Source organism: Danio rerio, chromosome 5 (genome assembly GCF_052040795.2).
Source record: "Danio rerio strain M-AB ecotype USA chromosome 5, GRCz13ab, whole genome shotgun sequence".
NCBI classification, from domain to species: Eukaryota; Metazoa; Chordata; class Actinopteri; order Cypriniformes; family Danionidae; genus Danio; species Danio rerio.
In genome coordinates, this window is record NC_141025.1 from 30,724,949 (window position 1) to 30,744,949 (window position 20,001).

The 20,001-nt window shown below is 37.1% G+C and overlaps 1 protein-coding gene across 13 annotated transcripts in view; it reads left to right on the forward strand.

Annotated features, from left to right (window-relative positions):
* The window catches only part of ak8 (adenylate kinase 8), a 40,752-nt gene extending 23,011 nt beyond the window's left edge, over positions 1 to 17,741 (forward strand). For 7 of the 13 annotated variants that reach the window (XM_087251949.1, XM_087251951.1, XM_087251953.1 and 4 more), the window contains 3 exons: positions 4,598 to 4,739; positions 16,265 to 16,345; positions 16,461 to 17,741. In XM_087251949.1, coding sequence (XP_087108075.1) covers positions 4,598 to 4,739; positions 16,265 to 16,345; positions 16,461 to 16,719 — 482 coding nt within the window. In that variant the 3' untranslated portion in view covers positions 16,720 to 17,741. 13 annotated transcript variants of the gene reach the window in all.
* The last annotated feature ends 2,260 nt before the right edge of the window (positions 17,742 to 20,001 follow it).

Below are 20,001 nucleotides of genomic sequence, written 5' to 3' on the forward strand. Positions count from 1 at the left end.
GTCAAAAACATTCTCACATAATTACTGCTGTGTGAGCATTATCTATTTTACATAGATATAAAAAATAAATTGAAACTAAAGAGATTGTTGCGTGTTTTATGATATGCTGTAATAAATTTAAATATTTATTGTTTTTCTTATGATTTACCATGTATACGTAGACATCACATGAAACATTAGGTCATGAAAACTGTATTAAAAGTCCTGGAAAAGTCATAGAATTTTTATAGTAAAAATGCGTATGAACCCTGGTTGTTGTTGTTGTTGTTGTTTTACATTCATATTAGTTTGGAACATTATATTATATAATAAATATTATCTAAAGAGATCTGTATATAATCTGCAACAGAAAAAAGAAAGCTCATTATCCTTTTTTTGGTAAATTTACATGATCTAATTTGCATGACTAATCCAGACAAAATATTGTTTCAAACTATTAAATATTAATAAAAGCTACTATTTAACATCAAAAGTTGTCAGAGCAGAAAACTAAGGTTCCATAATGCAATCTGGAAGCATTACAATTCATGCATGGTAAATTCAATTTGTTATTAACAGATATTAAAACAGAAAAATACATTTTCATATTTGGGCAGATATTTTTACATGAATGCTTTGATAATGTTGCAGTGTTTAGGATTCATTAGTTAAGGGCAACAAAAGCACTAAATCATGTTTTATTTTATTATTATTCCATTGAAGGGATCCCAGCAGACACAACATCTAAAGACGTTAATATTAGGTTAGATTTTGGTCACCAGTATCTAAGGACAGTGTTATTTTGACGTTCAATAACAACAAGAAATGACGTTAATATTTTGTTGATTTTAGGTTGTGTTGGAAAGTGACCAAAATCCAACGTCGAGCCAACATCTCAAACAAACGTCCTATTAACATCAAATGCTGACATTTATCCCTCAGGTATGACAACCAAAATCCAATGTCTGATAGACGTAATTCCACACAACGTCAAGCTGTAACATCGTAAGATGTTGATATTTGGTTGTTTTTAGTTTGCATTGGAAAGTAACCAAAATGCAATATTTGTCTGACGTGGGGTTCTGACATCAACCCGATTTTTATTTCCAAACAAAATGCAACGGGCTACATCGTTAATCTGACGTCATGTTGGCGTCCTGTGCCTGCTGGGATAGTTCAACATAAACTGAAAATTCTGTCATCATTTACCCACTCTTCACTTGCCACAACCCTGTTTGAGTTTTCTTTTCCTAATCCCAAAAGAATGCATATTGAAGAAAGCTGGGAACCTGTAACTATTGACTTCCATAGTATTTGTTTTTCCTACTATGGAAGTCAATGGTTACAGGTTTTCAGCATTCTTCACAATATGTTTTAGTGTTCAAGACAAGAAAGAAACTTATAAAGGTTTATACCCTTGAGTGTGAGTAAATAATTAACTCATTTTCATTTTTGGAAATCTTTTATGAATCATGAGTGTGGACTTCCACCCATCCATCTCCGCTGAGCGCCCACACACTCCCAATAAGATTGTCAGATCTGCCAGAATATGTAAAGTAACTTTTCAGCTCAAGCAGTATCTGTCACATTCAACATATGTTCATAAATTCATGTTGCGTGTTTGTTGAAGTAGCAGTGTGTGCATAAGAAATGCTATGTAAATGTTTTGTTAGCGCATATTCCATTGCCGTGTTGAACAGGGCTGCGGTATCCTGGGAGAGAGAAGAGGGGGGGATTTTTGTGCCTTTCTCTCCCCCTTTTTCCAGTGACAGTGAGGATTTGAGGCAGAGAGCTTGCCTAAATAATTTACAAGTTGATTAATGGCCTCACAGGGGTATAATTAGGCGATGGAGAGATGGTGGCTAGTGTAACCAGTACAGTGCTTCTGGGATTTGAAAAGCCGGATTATTAAGCAAACCAAAAAAAAAAAGAAAAAATAATCTTAGCTGAAGTGCAGAAGGAGAGGAAAGAAAGAAAGAGAGAGGAGGAAGCCTCTCCAGGCTGCCTTACGTTTGAAGCAGGGCTGCAGAGATAGGCAAGAGGCTGTGCTCGTTTGATGTGGAAATTGGACAGTTTGAAACCGTCGACTTTAATTTTTCACCAGCTGCGGGGACCCCCCTGGGTGCCAGCTTGCGTTCCTTAAAGAATGCTGTTCTATTTTCTCTTCACCCTCATTATTTGTTTGTCCTCCGCCGCTCTCGTTAATTTTCCTGCAGCATTACGAGCGCCACCCTCTTATACCACAGTTTCCGTCAGTTTTAAGAGGTGCCATCATCCCCTTAAACAATGCACTCATGTTCCCTGTCAGCCGAGCCGTTGACTGCTTTTGTACTCTGAGAGGGACCCGGGAAATATCTTCAAAAGACAAAATGTACATACATGAATTTAAATGACACCGTGTCTGCTAATTATTTATCACCTCACATCTGAATAAAGCGACTTGATTTGATACAGATACAAACAAAAGGCACGTCCTTGCCAATAGCGCTTGATGACGAGATCTCTGATGCTTTGAGTTTGCGTGGAGTGTGATGTAGTTTTGGTTCTCCTCAGACCATCTACTGTAATTGAATCCTCTTAATGAGGCGCTCTAGATGCTCTCCACCTCAGTTTAAGGGAAATTTGGTGTAATTTAGCTTTCAGTCCACTTGTACCCATGCGTTTTCAATTCAAATCAGATATATTGAGAGGCTTTAAAGGGATAGTTCATTCAAAACTAAACATTTTGTCATCGTTTGCTCTCCCTTTATTTGCCACAAACCTGTTTGAGTTTCTTTTTTTCCTGTTGTAACCATTGAATAGTATTTGTTTTCCCTACCGTGGAAGTCAATGTTTATCGGTTTCTTACATATTTGACATAATTTTTTGTTTTAAATGAAGTATCCCTTTAAAGCCCTCTATATAGTTGAAACCAGAAGTTTACATACACTGTATAAAAAGGCACATAACCATTTAAAAAAAGTCAGATGTTAATGTGACTAAACTTTTTCTCTTTTAGGTAAGTTAGGATTATCAAATTTGTTTCTGTTATGCTTAATAGCAGAATAATGAGAGAGATTTTTTTTGAGAAAATGTTATAACTTATCTTGAAAGTCAAGTTTACATACAATAAGATTATTATGCCTCTGAAAAAGCTCAGATGATGGTGTCAAAGTTTTGGAAGTTTCTGATTGGCTAACTGACAACATTTGAGTTAATTGGAGGCACAACTGTAGTATAGTATTTAAGGAAAACCTCAAACACACTGCTTCCTTTTGTGACAACATGAAAATCAACAAGCCAGAATCAACAAAAAAGCCTGATTACAATTTAGTTAAAATGTGCTTTAAGGACAGCAGATTGAATGTATTGGAGTGGCCATCACAAAGCCCTGATCTCAATCTTATAGAAAGTTTGTGGGCAGAGTCGAAAAAGCTTGTGCGAGCAAATCTGACTTAGTTACACCAATTGGGTCAGGAGGAATGGGCCAAAATTTCTTCAAACTATTGTGAGAAGCTTGTGGAAGGATACCCAAAACATTTGAAAAATGCTATACAGTTTAAAAGCAAAGCTAAAAAAAATGCCAAGAAAATGTATGTAAACTTTTCACTGTCTAGAAATTATTTAAAAAATCTCCAAAAACAATTCTCTCATTATTCTGGCATTTAGCAAATGTAAATTATTTAGGTAATCCTAACGAACCTAAAACAGTAAACATTTAGTATGATTTACCATTAGACATTTAAAAAAAAAATGGTTATGTTCCTTTTTTTTAGAGTGTATGTAAACTTCTGGTTTCAACTGTATCTGATCTTAATTGAAAATATAAGGGCGCAAGTGAACAGAAAACTAAATTAGACAAAATTTAACTTAAACTGAGGTGGAGAGCATCTAGAGTGCCGGGCTTTATAGTTCATCTGAAACTAAAAATTCTGTCATCATTTGCTCACCCTTTATTTATCACAAACCTATTGTAGTTTCTTTTTTTCCTGTTGTAACCATTGACTAGTATTTGTCTTCCCTACTGTGGAAGTCAATGTTTACTGGTTTCTAACATTTTTCTAAATATCTTCTCTTGTGTTCAACATAAAAAGGTATGGATCCACTTGAGGGCGAGTAAATGTTAAGTCATTTTTCATTTTTTTGGTGAACTATCCTTTTAAACCCTTAAAACCGCATGGTATATCTGCATCTTTCACATTTCAAAAAGTTCTAGCTCTGTTTTTCTTCTTCTTTCTCAGTACCTGGAAGGAAGTAAACAAATGAAAGGCCTTTCTCACGTCCGTTAGATCTATAACACTGTGATCTGCCGTCCTACAGGGAGGAACGTATACCGTATTTCAAACAAAATGCTAAGCAGATGTGTTTGTGTGTGCGTCTCATGGGGTAAACCCCTGTGAACACTGTGTTTACAGTATATAGGACGAGTGTCATTCAAAGGACACACAGAGTTGATTCTCAGGAGTCTGAACCTCTTGTGTCAACATTTTCCAGATTCACCAAGTTTGCCTTTAATGAGGTTTCTCTTCTCCGCTTTTTGTTGTGTACTTCTGTTGTCATGTAATTAAGGAATAACACAACAAATATAAAATAAACAGGCTGTCTTATTATCGCTGTATTTATTGTTTAATCCATACAGTGCCGTCCAGTATAGTTCTGCGGGTCCTTACAGAGAGACTGAGCAGAATGGATTGCACCGCACGGGGCTGGGTGCTTCATGGCTTTCCTCGAGATGTTGAAGAGGCAGAACTTCTCCACAAGTCTAATTTCACACCAAACAGGTATAGCAGTCATTATAATCTGATTTAAAGAGGTGAATCTCAGCATGTATACTGTCATGTCATTATCGTGGAAGCCATATAGCCACTCAGGGATCTGTCATGATGATCTGTAGCACTGGTTCTTTGTGTTTTTTATTTCCCTTTGAAATTAATGGAACATCTGCACCATTACCATAATCTGACTGACAATTGGGGTTTTTGTTTCTTAAAGGAATAGTTTACCCGATTCTGTGATCTCATGTTGTTTCCATAAGAAAATATTTTAAATATATATATATTGGCCACGTTAATTATACATGTTAGACTGTCTCTTATGCTCACCAGGACTGCATTAATTCAAATTACAGCAAAACAGTAATATAAAGTACCGTAACTTTTTACATAATTTAATAATTTATATATTTTATATAATTTATTCCTGTAATGCACAAAGTTAATTTTTCAGCAGCCATTAGTCTGGTCTTCGGTGTCTTGACATCCTTCAGAAATCATTCTAATACACTGATTTGGTGTTCAAGATGCATTTATTATTGTTCATTCATTCATTTTCCTTCAGCTTAGTCCACTATTTATCAGGGGTCACAACACTAGAATGAACCGTTTTCTGGCTTATACTTTACGCAGTCAGTGCTTGGAAACACCCATACACACTCATTTTTACACACACTCATACACTATGGCTAATTTAATCTATCCAATTGACCTATATCGCATGTCTTTGGACTAGGGATGTCCAGATCCATCACATGATTGGAAATTGGGCCCAATCACGCAGTTTCATACTAGATCTTAATCGGGCGTTACCTCCAAATCAGGTCTCGAATATATATGTGCGGCATGACATCACTTTGTTGTAGAAACACTATTGGTTAAATGCCGGCAAAGTAGAACACAGAAGCAGTTTGAAGCAAAAAGCGCGAGTATGTCTGCAGTCTGGAGGTATTATAAAGTTGGTATTGCAAGAGGTGGAAAGGAAAATGCTACATTTAACATAACAAACTTGATAAGGCACCTCAAAAACAAACACCCAACATAATACAACGAGTTTACCCAGGCAATCCAATCGAAGAAGAACGCTGCAGGAGATAGCACAAGATAGCACAAATTATCGCAATGATTGACCTGCCATTCGCTTTTGTAGAGAACTTTGGATTTATTATACTTATGGAGCACGTAGAATCTCGATTTGAAATGCTGCCTTGCCACTAGTTCACAGAGAAAGCTCTGTCAGCCCTTTATAAGAAGATTTCTGACAAACTGCTGTTATCAGATGTACCCCATGTTTTGTTCACCACAGACATATGGAGTTCATGCATATCTCCATGTCTCTGCAAAGCCTTACCGCAAAATGGATTGACTCGATCCTGGATATGTTTCTTCACTCTTCTTTATTCTTTTTTTATGTATTATAGAAGTATTGGATCAGGTTTTATATATATCGGTAGATACTCCAAATCAAATAACTCGGGCAAAAAAACCTGATCGAGACGTCCCTACTTTGAATTGAGGGAGAGACCCAAAGGAAACCCAAGCCAACACAGAGAGAACATGCAAACTCCACACAAAAATGCCAACCGGCCCAGCCGGGACTTCAACCTGCGACCTTCTTGGGAGGTGACAGTGCCAACCACTGAGCCACGGTGCCACCCCGTTTATTATTATTATTATTAATATTACTATAATTTTTTACTGACGCTGATACAGATTTTTAACACTTTTGTGTAAAATGTTTAATATACACTACCAGCTATTTTTTCCTCTATTAAATTAACCTCAATTAATTTTACTGAACATGGATTGGATCTATTTATCATTCAACTATCCAACATTTTCAGACAGACACATGATTACAATAAATAAAATATGTAATACAAACAGTCTTCAAATGACTTTTTTCTTTTTAACTACTTTAACTTTTATTTGACGTGTAATAGAACATTTTTTTTATAAATTTGACAAACAAATGGCCTGAAACACCATTTCTATATGTAAATAAATACATTTTTTTGCTCTAGAAAAATATTGACGGAGGTGCTGTCGGTTTCTTTCATTGTTTAAGACATTAACTATAATTGAACAAACAATAACTAAATAGACCAAACTATCCACTGGTTTTGTGCCAGTGCTTGAGGAAGGTGCACTTCCTATATTTTGTACATATGTTAACCTGATTTCACCAGGTAGGGAATGTTTATGGTTTAACATCTAAGTTGATCCTGGAACAACATTCCAATGAGAATTAAGGGATATGTTTACCATTTATGTTAAGTTAAGTTTATGGTTAGTTTAAGTTTATGGTTAGTTTTATGCACTTCTACGTGATTGTTATCCAACTATTTTTCCCCTCTGATTTTGGGAATAATTTACAGTTATGGTTGGGGGTAAGGAACAGGTATGGAATACATTTTCTAACAAAAATTATATCACAGGATCTACATAGATGTTATTTCAGGATCACATCATACTTAGGCAAAATCCTGACATGCTTTGTACATCTTAGACTCAGGCCTGATATTTTGTACAGATTACATTTTGTTATTTGATTTTGCTCTGAGAAAAGGGTTGGAATATTCAAGAGATGTGCAACTCCATACTTTTATGTAAATTATAAACCACAGTTCAGCATTTTTTCATATTATTGCCATCTCATAGATAGATTTAAATTAATCCAACATATGATAAATATCAGCGACCAATACATTATTATTTATAGGTTATTGTCATTAGCATTTAACAGTCGTAATACTTAATATTTTTGGAAGTCATATTTAAAAACATTTTTCCCAGAATTGTTAATTATCAAAATATTTATAACAATTTAAAAATCTATTTACATTGCCAGATCAGTTTAATGCATCATTGGTGAATAGAATAATTTTTGCTGGATGTTACAGTGTGCAAAAAAATATGTAACTAATCAAGCATTACACATCCAACCAATGGATCATCTATCCAATATATTCCCGGCTAAACATTCTTGGACTTCCACAGTGACGGACAGAAGAGTAAGCATAGCTGTTTAGAGAATGAAAACAAAGCAGAAGAGAAATGTTTAAACTACACGGTGTGAATCCTTCAGGTTATTATTTGTGATTTGCCTCTCCTTGGTTTTCTTAAATAGTAAGTGTAACCGCAGGGCTAAGATTGCCCTCTCAGATTACCCTTAACTCAACTGCCCTAAAGGATCTGATGGCACTTAGATTATACAACCTGTCCTCCGTGTGTGTCCCCTCATCAGAAAGCTCACTTTGAGCTTAGGTCATCAGTGAAAATAACCGTGTCCCAATTCTGTCTCCTTTGACATAGAAACAAGATCAAGAGACCAAATCTGCACAGTAACATTTGGAGAAATCTACTAGAGCCCCCTTTTCAGCTTATTGTCCTATCCTGCTGCGACTCGTCATGGTTTCTCATCGTTTCTGCCCAATTTTATCTGTCCTCAGTTTTACGATTTGATCCCAGATGTCCACAAGCAGCCTCGGTGTCCGCTTTCTTCACCGCTTCTGCAAAACAAGGCCTTATTTCCTCCATTAACAGCTTGTGTTGTTTGGGCTAATGGCAGGAGACCTCATTTACATAGCATTAGCGTAATTGATTCGAAGGCCCGCGGTTAGCCTGGCCCTGAAACAATGGGGAGATAATGTTTCCAATGGGCCGATGATGGCCCGATGGCGGCGCTGTACCTGACAGCTTTATTAATTAACAGCTCTCTGGTTACCAGGCTTTAGTGAGGATGAATAAGTCAGCTCCTCCTGGAGCCGTGCCAGGGCATAGGCATTTAATAGGTGTCACTGGCAGAAGGGAGAGGGGACAGAGTGCAGCAGTGTTGGCATACTGGTTAGATTGGAGGGATCCCTTTACCCATTTCCTGAAAAGGACTCCGGCGTTAACAGAGAGTCGCTGCCTGCATTAAGTGCCAAGACAATGCTGTTTGTGAGTCTTTAACGTATGCTGACAAACTTTGGGATAATTTATTAATTAATAAAGGGTATTGATTATGATTTACCTTTATAATTTTAGTTAGTGTGTAAACTGACTATTATTCCTGGATATGTGATACATCACTAACTTTAAATATAAATCATGCACTCATGTCATTTTTTATGACGTTTCTACATACATTAGGGAGTTAGCAAATCAGAACGTACCATTTTGAATTTTGAGGGATGGGCTTCGTAGAAACAACAGACCGTTTTTGGAGACAGTGGTGTAGAATAATGGTAAAATGCACGCCATAAACAGAATTAAGCCTTGGAAAATAGCTGATTGACCACTCCTTTAATTAAACAATAAAATATCTTGAGCTCACTTTTGTAGTTTATTTGTATTTGTGATGTTTAAATATACATATAATAATCACCTGAAGACTAAGTCATGGCAGGTAATCCACAGTCCGTTCCAGTTAGCGCTCCGTCTTTTGTCATGTAAAGGAAGTTACCTGATCCATAAAAGATGAAAGAGGAAGAAAAGGAAAAAGGACGCTCACTAATGAAGTTCTCTCATCAGATAAATGAAGATGCCTTTGCTCTAGTTTCTCGTGCCGCAATCATCTGATCCTCTTACAAAAGCTGATCACTTACAGTTAGCTCTGGACTGGTGACACTTTGGGAGTCTAAAATAATTACAGTACTGTATAAAGTGCCCTTTACCACAATGGTTTTCAACACTCAGGGTCTAAACTTCCTCTTTGTGAAACATTTTAAAGTTGAAATCACACTGGGATGGAATAGAATAAATATATTGTTAGAACTTTCTGCATATTATTACTGAGAGCCAAAGAATATAATGGATACAATTAGAATTCATTATTATTCCATACTTTCGTGACTTTTTAGTAAATATTGTGGTTATTATTTTTCCCATAATGAAAGTGAAAAATTGTACCATATGATACTTGGTGGTTTCATACCTGGTGCTGGCTGATCGGATCACTAGAAGATGAGCAAGACACGTTCCAATTTACAGTGTGTTTTCATCTACTTCGTTTGTCTTCTTTGGACAAAGTCTCTGGTCTGTGGATGGGTGTATGTATAGCCTTTTTCTGATCTTCCAGTCTAATATCATTCATTTTCTTTTCAGCTTAGTCCCTTTATTTATCTGGGGTCGCCACAGGGGAATGAACCGCTAACTTATCCAGCATATGTTTTACGCAGCAGATGCCTTTCCAGCTGCAACCCATCTCTGGGAAACATCCACACACACTCATTCACACTCATACACTACGCTCAATTTAGCCCACCCAATTCACCTGTATCACATGTCTTTGGACTGTTTGGGGAAACCGGAGCACCCGGAGGAAACCCACGCGAAGGCAGGGAGAACATGCAAACTCCACACAGAAACGCCAACTGACCCAGCCGAGGCTCGAACCAACGACCTTCTTGCTGTGGGGCGACTACACTACCTACTGCGTCCCCGCGTCGCTCCAGTCTTATATAAACTTTAAAAAGAAAGGAGACAATAGAAACTGTAGCAACTTTAGTTTCTGCTCTCAAAATAATGCAGAATGTAATGTAGTTGAGTTAAGCAGGTTGCACACCAGAAGCGCCGCTCGGAGCCGCGACACGGTGCGCACATGACAGTTTAAAGTATCACACACCAGACGCGCACATTCGAATGATATTTAACATGAAACTAATCAGATGGCGTTCTGTGGCACGGCTGAAAAATTAACTGCGTCCTGAGCCGTGGATCGGGTGCCGACGACAGTCGCCGACTTGCGGCACCGGTGTGTGTATCGTGATAGAAACCTATGTTTAGAATTCTAAAATGCATGGCGCAGCGCCGAGCGGCGCTTCTGGTGTGCGACCTGCTTTAGGTTCAGGAGAATGTACTTTTTATCCTCAAATCAAACTTATTATTTCAAATAGGGCTGTGCCTTTAATTGTCATAAAATCACAAAAGCTATAAAGCAAAGCTGCGATTGTCATGCACATCTTATCAGGCAAGCACAGCTGTGATCTGTTGTTATCCTCCTTCCCAATTCTAAATACCCACGAAGAAGAAACACAGGAAATCCCCATAATCTTACACTGTGTCCCAAATGGCACACTATACACTATGCACTCATGCACTATGTACTTATGCACTTACTCAACAGGATAGTATATGTATGTAGTGTCGTCCCAAATGGAACACTAATGTTTTTTTACTAAGCGGAAATTCAAACCGTTTCCCTGATGACGTTTGACAGTTGCCAAATCAGTGAAATTACCGACCGAATTATCAAATAATACCTGCCGTGAGTATAACCGCATTCACCATTGGGAGGCGCTATAATCACTCTCGTAGGAGAATTTTGCTTTCACCATCCAAAATAAATAAAGTTATCCAACATGTGCACCTGATAGCTCCGCCCCTTCCGGAAAAGTGATTCACAGGTGGCAATTTGCGTGTAATTTATCTTTATTTATTTATGATTTGGTTATAGGTAAAACAAAGGCCATGCGGGTCAGGTTGTTGAAACGGTAGGCTACAAATAATTAAGTCGTTATGAATTAATTAATTATTCATAAATAATTAATTCACAGACTCCTACGACAACGATGCCATCGTCCATCACGAGGTTTTACATTAGACATCGCCAAATTGGTCGATATTGCCCAACCCTAGTATATGGTATTTTCATGTGCTTTCAGATCTATTAGCATTTACCAAACAGAGGTGTAGTTCACTGAGAAGTGACACAAACACCTATCATAATCACAGAATGATTATCTTGATGTCATTATTGTTAGATTATATTGATTTAAACATTCAGACCTGTTCATTCCTACTTAAGCATCATCCAATTGTGATCAGGGGTCCGTTCTTTGTGCGTGGATTACTCAGTTATCTGGATTTGGTTATTGATGATTTGACACAATCCAGGATCGTTTCATTCTTTCAAACTCATCCGAGTTCATAAAGATAATTCGATCTAAAATGTAAAACTAAATAAATAGCTAAATACTCATGACACATATGAAGTGTAGGGCTTGCAGCTCACAACAAAGGTGGAAAGTTATTGCGTATCATATTTAACAAACAGTTTATTATGAATTTTAAGTCATTTTGCTCACATGGATAATTGAATATTAATCAGATGATGTCATTACGCTGTTGACCTGTCTGCCAATCGTTGCATTGCTGATCATGATTTCGAGGATCAATAGATCTGTTCTTCACAACACATGCAGAGATTTCAGATCAGGTCATCCAGACTTTTTTATCTGATTCGCGAACTTGTTTGAAGAACCAAACTAGCCAGGGATCAGTTATCAAGATTAACAGATCCAGGATCTGTCAAATCATCTTAGATCATTTAAGCAAGTTATGAAGAACGGACCCCTGATCAACAAAAATGCTTGTTATTACCAGGTGTATTTAGGGTGTGTGAATCAGGTCCTTTCAGTAACTCAGTTAATCAAGTCACACTAAATAGGTTTTTGAGACCAGTTTATAAATGAAATGTTATCTGGTTTGTCTGTTTTTTAAACAAGGTCAACTTAACTTCAACTTAACTTTCAAGTTTAACCATAAAAGACCTAAAATATAGAAAATAAATTATATAAATGACTTTTATGATAGGCCAATGGTGCATCATGCGAAAAAAATATGTTCCACAGATTGAAGAAAGTCATACAAGAATGCAAGAATTAAATTTTTGATGAACTACAGTATCAATGTCGAAAAATATTAGGAACTGAAAGCTGGCACAAAATACCTGTGCTTTTCAAAAGACCTATGTCAGAGCCCCATTTACATGCTCATTTTCAGAGCAGATCATTGTTCTCGCTGGTCTCACTCCCACCCCTCCTACCAGTCTTTAACTACTCTCCAGTTTGGCTAGTCATCAGCCTCTTACAGCCTTGACACGCTTGCAAACAATCAGAGTCTTTGGGAGCTCTGAAATATGCATGGCTACCTGTGACAGGTAGATAAAGGAGAGCAATTAGCCATGTAATCTAAGAGTCTGGCCCAATTACCTGCTCTCGTCCTCGCCTTGCCCTCTCCCTCTCTCTTTCCACCTGCACCGCGCTCTTGCTCTCTATTAGTTAAATGTATTTCATGTGTCCGCTCCCCATCAAATCAAGCAACACTTCCTCTGATTGGCTTATCAATTATACAGCAGGGGCAGCATTACAATTTAATCAGTGGTAAACATTGCCGTGGCCACCTGTAAAGAATCTTTCCCTCATTAATTTCTTAATTTGGAGAGATAGAAAGGGAGGCTGACGGGAGCGGGAGAGATCGGATGGACCGAGACCTTCTTGGATCACTTCAGCTCGGCGTGTAAGCCGAAGAACAAAAGGGTCAGAGGTTACCACCGACTTCATGTATACCAGAGAAAGAATAGAAACACGCGCACACATACTCGCACTGTACTGCCGGCAAGACTGGTAGATCATTTGTAGCAGCGGAGAACCGTCAGGCTTTTGTTATCCGCCTTGTTTTAGTCAGTCATTTGTTAGAGGATCTCAAGCTGTCATGTAAGAAACATCTAATGTAAATCAATTCATCTTGTACGGCTCACATAAAGAAAAAAAAAGTATAGGGGGGATGAGAAGAAAGGCAAACGCAAGCCCCCACCCTCCCATCCTCCTGCCTCAGACACAACTCTCCTCCACATTTATAAATATTTCATGAGGAAGCATAAATATTAATTCTAATAGCTTTGCAGAGTAGTTATTATTTCTTTTTTAAGACAAATATTCATTAAAAATTGAGGGAAGCCTTTTTCTGGAATAATTAAACCCGCGCACACGCACACACGCATTATTATGCCTCTTAAACACATCAAATATCTTGCAGTTTTAGGCCAGCCTAATAGTCGGTTAAAGCACCATGTCTTCTTTGTCCGTTTCAGAGGGCACAGTGGTACTGAGAGCCAGGAACACAAAGACATTTAAATATTTTATCAAAAGCACCAACTTAGATCTCTTTCTCCCATTTTCTCCACTTTCTCACACTTTTTTTGTGGAAAAGGAGGCCTTGTGATGTTGCTATTGCTGAATCGGTCCATCATACCACAATCTCAGTCTGCGTGTAAAGTGTTTATGTGGCTAAAAATGAAATAATGTGGAAAAGGTTTTGAGGTTTTTGTCCTCAGGGGCCACCGATTAAATCATTTGGGACAAGACTGGCATGTAAACTCCCCACCTGACCACACCATTAGGCCCACTTTATGTCTGGACAATGTCAAAACACAGTGACCCCCGGGTAGAGACCCGACATTCCTCTGTTGAAGTCCTCCTGTGGCCCTGGAGAGTATCCCTGTTTTCCATTATTTTCTTCATCATTTATTTAGCTCTAATAGTAACGCATTATGATTATTTCTCTCTGAATGCTAGATGCGGTCTACATATAATGGAATAATGGATTTTCGCATGACATGCTATGATTTCTGCAAGCATTCTGACAATTGTAGGTAATTGTCAATAACTGAGGATACTTGAGTTGCATTTAATAGTAATTTATGAACTTGTTTTACATTTGGAAATGACCGTTTTGTATTGTAGTGTATTTTACAATGTAATTTATTCTTGTGAGTTTTCAGCATCATTAACATCAGTCAGTGTCACATGATCTTTCAGGATATTTCTAATGGATACATAATTCAAAAGAGCAGAAATTATTTTAAATGGAAATAGTTGTAACAATATAGAAGTCTTTATTGACACTTTTGTGATGTCCTTTACTGAAACTGTCAAAATATGTATAATAGCAGAAAATTACCAGTACGGTTTTCATTATCCTGGACCAACAAATGGTCTTGATTAACAGACAGTGCTTATTTGTTTATAGATTGACTGTGAATTTTAACAACAAAATGACTTTCAAAAGAACTGTAAAGTAGATTTTTGTACAAAAATGTTCTAGAAACTTCCTGCCAGGAAAGTAGCCCAGTCTCTATGTTTTTAATTAATTTTATTTGTTAGAGTTGTTGCATAGAAGTATTATTTATTTATGTTTTTACAAAATACATTTTGCTTTAATATGTTATTGTATTTTATAGTTTTATAAAATACTGACAAATGCCTTAATCATCTTTTTAACTATAGGTGTTGTATATCAAATCTGACTGTTCTCACAGTTTGTTAAGCTAAACAATTTAGATTTTCTAAAAAGAACAGACTCATTACAATCATTCTTTCAGGAGTCAGAGGTCTTTGGTTCGAGCCCTAGCTGGGCATGTTGGCATTTCTGTGTGGAGTTTGCATGTTCCACATGTTTCCTCCACAGTCCAAAGACATGTGCTGTAGGTAAATTGAATAAGCTAAATTGGCCGTGGTGTACACTACCTGACAGAAGTCTTGTCATTGATCCCAGTTGTAAAAGCAACAAATAATAACTTGACCTCTGGTTGATCATTTGAAAAAAATGGCAGAAGGTTGATTTTTCAGATGAATCATTTGTTGAACTGCATCCCAGTCATCACAAATACTGCAGAAGACCCATTTGAACTCGCATGGACCCAAAGTTCTCACAGAAATCAGTCAAGTTCTGTGAAGGAAAAATCCTGGTTTAGTGTTACATTCAGTATGGGGACGTTGGAAAAATTTTCAGAGTGGATGGCATCATCAACAGCCTGAGTTATGAACGCTATTTTACTACTTATTTCATTACAAACCATAGGAGAGGGCAAATTCTTTTGCAGCAAAGCACTCCATCTCATACTTCAGCCTCCACATCAAAGTTCCTGAAAGCAAAGAAGGTCAAGGTGCTCCAGGATTGGCCAGCCCAGTCACAAAACATGAACATTATTGAGCATGTCTAGGCTAAGATGAAGGAGAAGGCATTGAAGATGAATCCAACGAATTTTTATGATGAGGAGTCCTGCAAGAACGCTTTCTTTGCCATTCCAGATGACTTTATTAATAAGTCATTAGAGTCATTGCAGAGATTTATGGATAGAGTCCTCCAAGCTCATGGGAGTCATACACAATATTATTCTTTTTCCACTGCACCATGACTTTATATTCTATAGTGAACATAATTTCTGTTAAGTGACAAGACTTTTGTCTAAGCAAAGTCAGACTTAAGTAAATAATTAAATATTAGGGCATGATCATATTTTATTTTGGTAAAATAAGCGTTATTTAGAGGCCTTTGCCTCTCATATAAATCACTTCTGATACCAAATCAGTTGTTCCTAAAACTTGGATTGACAACAAGACTTTTGTCAGGTAGTGACAGTGTATATATGTAAATGTGAGAGTATATGGGTGTTTCCTAGTGCTGGGTTGTAGCTGGAAGAGTGTCTTCTTTGTAAAACATATGCTGGATAAATTGGTAGTTCGTTTTGCTGTGGCGACCCATGATGAATATAGAGACTAAGCTGAAGGAAAATCAGTAAATGATATGTAGAGTACAGTGGTTGAAATAGTTTCTGATGTTTAATTGTGGGTTTTGTATATCATTGTATTTTAACGAAACACTCAGTATCCTTTTGCATTGTTGCTATATAATAATATCTTTATCAAGTAAGCAGTTTAAGAGAATCTCCAAGTATCATAACAGACCTCCTCCTCTTTCCCCTTCAGGGTTTTCTTCTTGGAGATTACTGATGACATCGCTATCGAAAGGCTAGCACTTAGGGCTGTGGATCCTGTGACAGGAGAATGGTGAGAAAGAATCTGCTTAACTTAGCTGCTTGTAAATTTGTTTATTAATAATCCATTCCATTTGCCTCCACTAAAGGCATAACCGCATTCTGAATGTTGCATTTGAACTCCGCAGGTACCACAGCGTGTATAAACCTCCTCCTGGTCCGGAAGTTCAAGCACGGCTTCGGTTTAACCCACAGCATTCAGAGGCACAGCTGTTAATGAGGCTTAAGGAATACTGGAGCCAAACAGTGCGCCTGCAGGCCTTCTACCCACAGGCAGTGTACATCAACGCTGACCAGGACCCACACACTGTGTTTGAGTCACTGGAGAGTCGGCTAGTGGGCCAACTACCTAAAGTGCTGTCTAACCAGCAAACAAATGAGAACTAATGCTCTTGAAACACTTCAAAAAAGAGATACACCACCCAAAAACTGAAGACTTGTGTAATCACAAATTGTTTGACTTATGGAACACAAATATAGATTTAAAAATAAAGCAATTTGAAAATCCAAACAGTGGATGAACTTAAAAAAAACATGCAAAAAGTAACAATGTTAATCTAAAATCTTTAGATGTTGACTTGAAAAAGGAAAACTAATATTATTAATTTTAGTTTTACACTATAAACTATTTCTTCCAACTTTTGCAAATTTGACATTTGACATAGAGATTAGCACAATGTGAAAGAAGGTATGTGACAGTATAGAGGTGCTGTATGACATTTCTTTTGTGAGTTTCACTTACATGAGTCTTCATAACATACTAATGATTAGGTCAAATGTGAAATCACAGTATCATCAACTTATTAGTGGAAAATTGGCACATTCATCCACTGTTGTTTGTACTAAAATGGAGGATTTTCCTAAATAAGTACATTTGTCTAGCCCGGCCTCTGAACATAGCCATCACTGGGGTCATAACCCATTATAATAAAATGTATGAACGAGTTGTTCTCTAAATTATCCTCTAAATAAAAGCAGTCATGAATTGCTGTGGGATCACAATGGAAGTCACATGACAGTTGCCTGAAAATGATGGTATATAGAGGAAAAAAATGAAGGTCTTGATGTTTTTATTACACACAGTTTTCATTTTAAAAGGCACTGAATCATCTACTTAGGTTATAGATGTATTAATGCCATGTTGGTTTAGTGTGGTTTAAAGTATCTGTCCAAAAATTCTAAAAATCCAAAAGGAAAGAAGCTTATTTACATATGGGACTGCATGAAAGGTGATTAAAATAATTTTTGGGTGGATTATCTCTTTAATCATTCACACAGATCAATTTTAATACCAATTCTTTAACAATACATAATGCAAAAGTTTGATAGGCTACTAAAAATCTGCTTATGAATTTGTCTTGGTCTTAGCTCTAATTTAATAAACACTAACATGTCTCCAAATGACCAAAGCAATGTCGTCATTCATGCCGTTTGACCATGTGTGCGCTCATGGGAGTGCATGGCACCTGCTAATTCGACGTATGTTTAATTAACATAGCAGCGAAAGGCAGACTGGCCAGAACCTTTGTGATGGTGGGTAGTATTAGTTTCGCTTCAGTGCTCTCGTGCTGAGGAAACCAGTCAACGGTGCTTTGATTATTAAATTCGCTTTCCTTCACCCTTCCCTTCTTTGGGGTCACTGGATGATTCCCACAGGGGGCAATGGAGTTAAGTACACTGGTTAGAGGAACATGTTAACAGGCCGATTTTCAAATTCCCCTCAGATAGTGTGCTATGACAGGCAGACACTGACTTAATTACAGCAGATGAGGTCCAGAATATGCATCTCCTCTGAATATGTAAAAACCAGGGTCAGCGTTTATCCAAAGAGAGAGAGACGAGGCTGCAAAATTAAATAGGTCTGAATAAGGAAGAATTTCTTGAGCTCCCTTTGCTTCTGTAGCACTGTTTATACTTATATTGTGAACAAAGACACATTTTAAGCAAATGTTTTTACTTAAAATGGCACAGACAAAAAAAAAAGATTTGTATTGTAGCTTTTTGCACATGTATAGAAGTAGTGCTTAATAGACATCTCTACTTGTTTATACAAGAACTGTATACATGAACCACATTCTGCCTTTTAAAAAGACATGTGGTTCATTGCAATCAAAATGGGAAGCATTGTATTATTTCAACAGGAAGCATTGTATTATTTGGGAGTATGCTTGAGTAATTGCAGAATTAACCATGAACAAAATAGGAAAATAAAAAATTATAATATAATAATTTTAATAGAAATCATTATTTTATCATTTAAGGCATGGTTGCTCAGTGGTTCGCACTGTCACCTCACAGCAAAAACAGGGTGTCTGCGTGGTCTTAAAAAGTATTAAAAGTTGATAAATCAATGTAGAGAAATTTAAGACCCTTAAAAAGTACTAAAAAGTCCTAAATGCTATTTTGCAAGGTATTAAATTTTATATAATGTTTGATTTTGCAATGTATGGTGTATGCTAAAGTTTGCCTGAATTAAGTCTGCGAATATCAGGATTCTGTGTAGTTTTTGAAATCAATGACATCATGCTGCTTTGTTTACTGCAGTAACCAAGGCAATGCCATTATTTCTGCAGTTCTATAGGCGCTGACCTGCTGAATTAGCTTGATTTAATAGATTTGTATTCAGTATATGCATAATGTTTTAGTTTTGGATTAGTTTCTTACATTAATATTTAGTAAATATAGTGTAATTTAAAATCTCACCAGTGTTTTTTTGGTTGAAAAGTGATTATAGGGTATGAAAATGTATGAAAAGAGTCTTAAAAAAAGGTCTTGAAAGGGTGTCCTTTGGGTGCTCCGGTTTCCCCCACAGTCCAAAGACATGCACTATAGATGAATAGGATGAACTAATTTGGCGTGTGTGTGTGTGTGTGTGTGTTTGTGTGTGTGTGTGTGTGTGTGTGTGTGTTTCCCAGTACTGGATTGCAGTTAGAAGGGCAGCCGCTGTGTAAAACGTATGCTGGAATAGTTGGCGGTTTATTCCACAGTGGCGACTGCTGATTAATAAGGGACTAAGCCAAAGAAAAATAAATGAATGACTGAATTTTAGCATATTTATGGTTTAAGTGTATTTTATAATACTATATAAACAGTGTTGTGCTTTTCAACCTGGAAGCCCCTGCAAAAATCTTTCCACAGGATTTATTTAATCTAAAATCTTAATATAAAAACAAAATAAACAAATAAACAAAAATCAGAATGTTGGTAAAATAACTCTTCTCAACAACATTTTTTTTTTGTTTTATTTAAATAGTTTTTAAAAAGTGAAGAGACATTTGTAACACTTGGTAATAGGGTTTCATTTGTTAATATTAGTTAACTATATACTATATTAGGGTGACGCGGTGAAGAAGGTGGTAGCACATTCGCCTCACAGCAAGAAGGTCGCTGTTTCGAACCTCGGCTGGCTCAAGTGGCATTTCTGTGTGGAGTTTGCATGTTCTCGTGTTTGCGTGGCTTTCCTTCGGGTGCTTCTGTTTCCCCCACAAGTCCAAAGACATGTTATAGGTGAATTGGGTATGCTAAAAATTGACTGTAGTGTATGAGTGTGTGTGAAAAATTGTGTATGGGTGTTTCCCAGTAATGGGTTGTGTCTGGAAGGGCATCCAAAACATATGCTGGATAAGTTGGCGGTTCATTCTGCTGTGGCGACCCCAGATTAATAAAGGG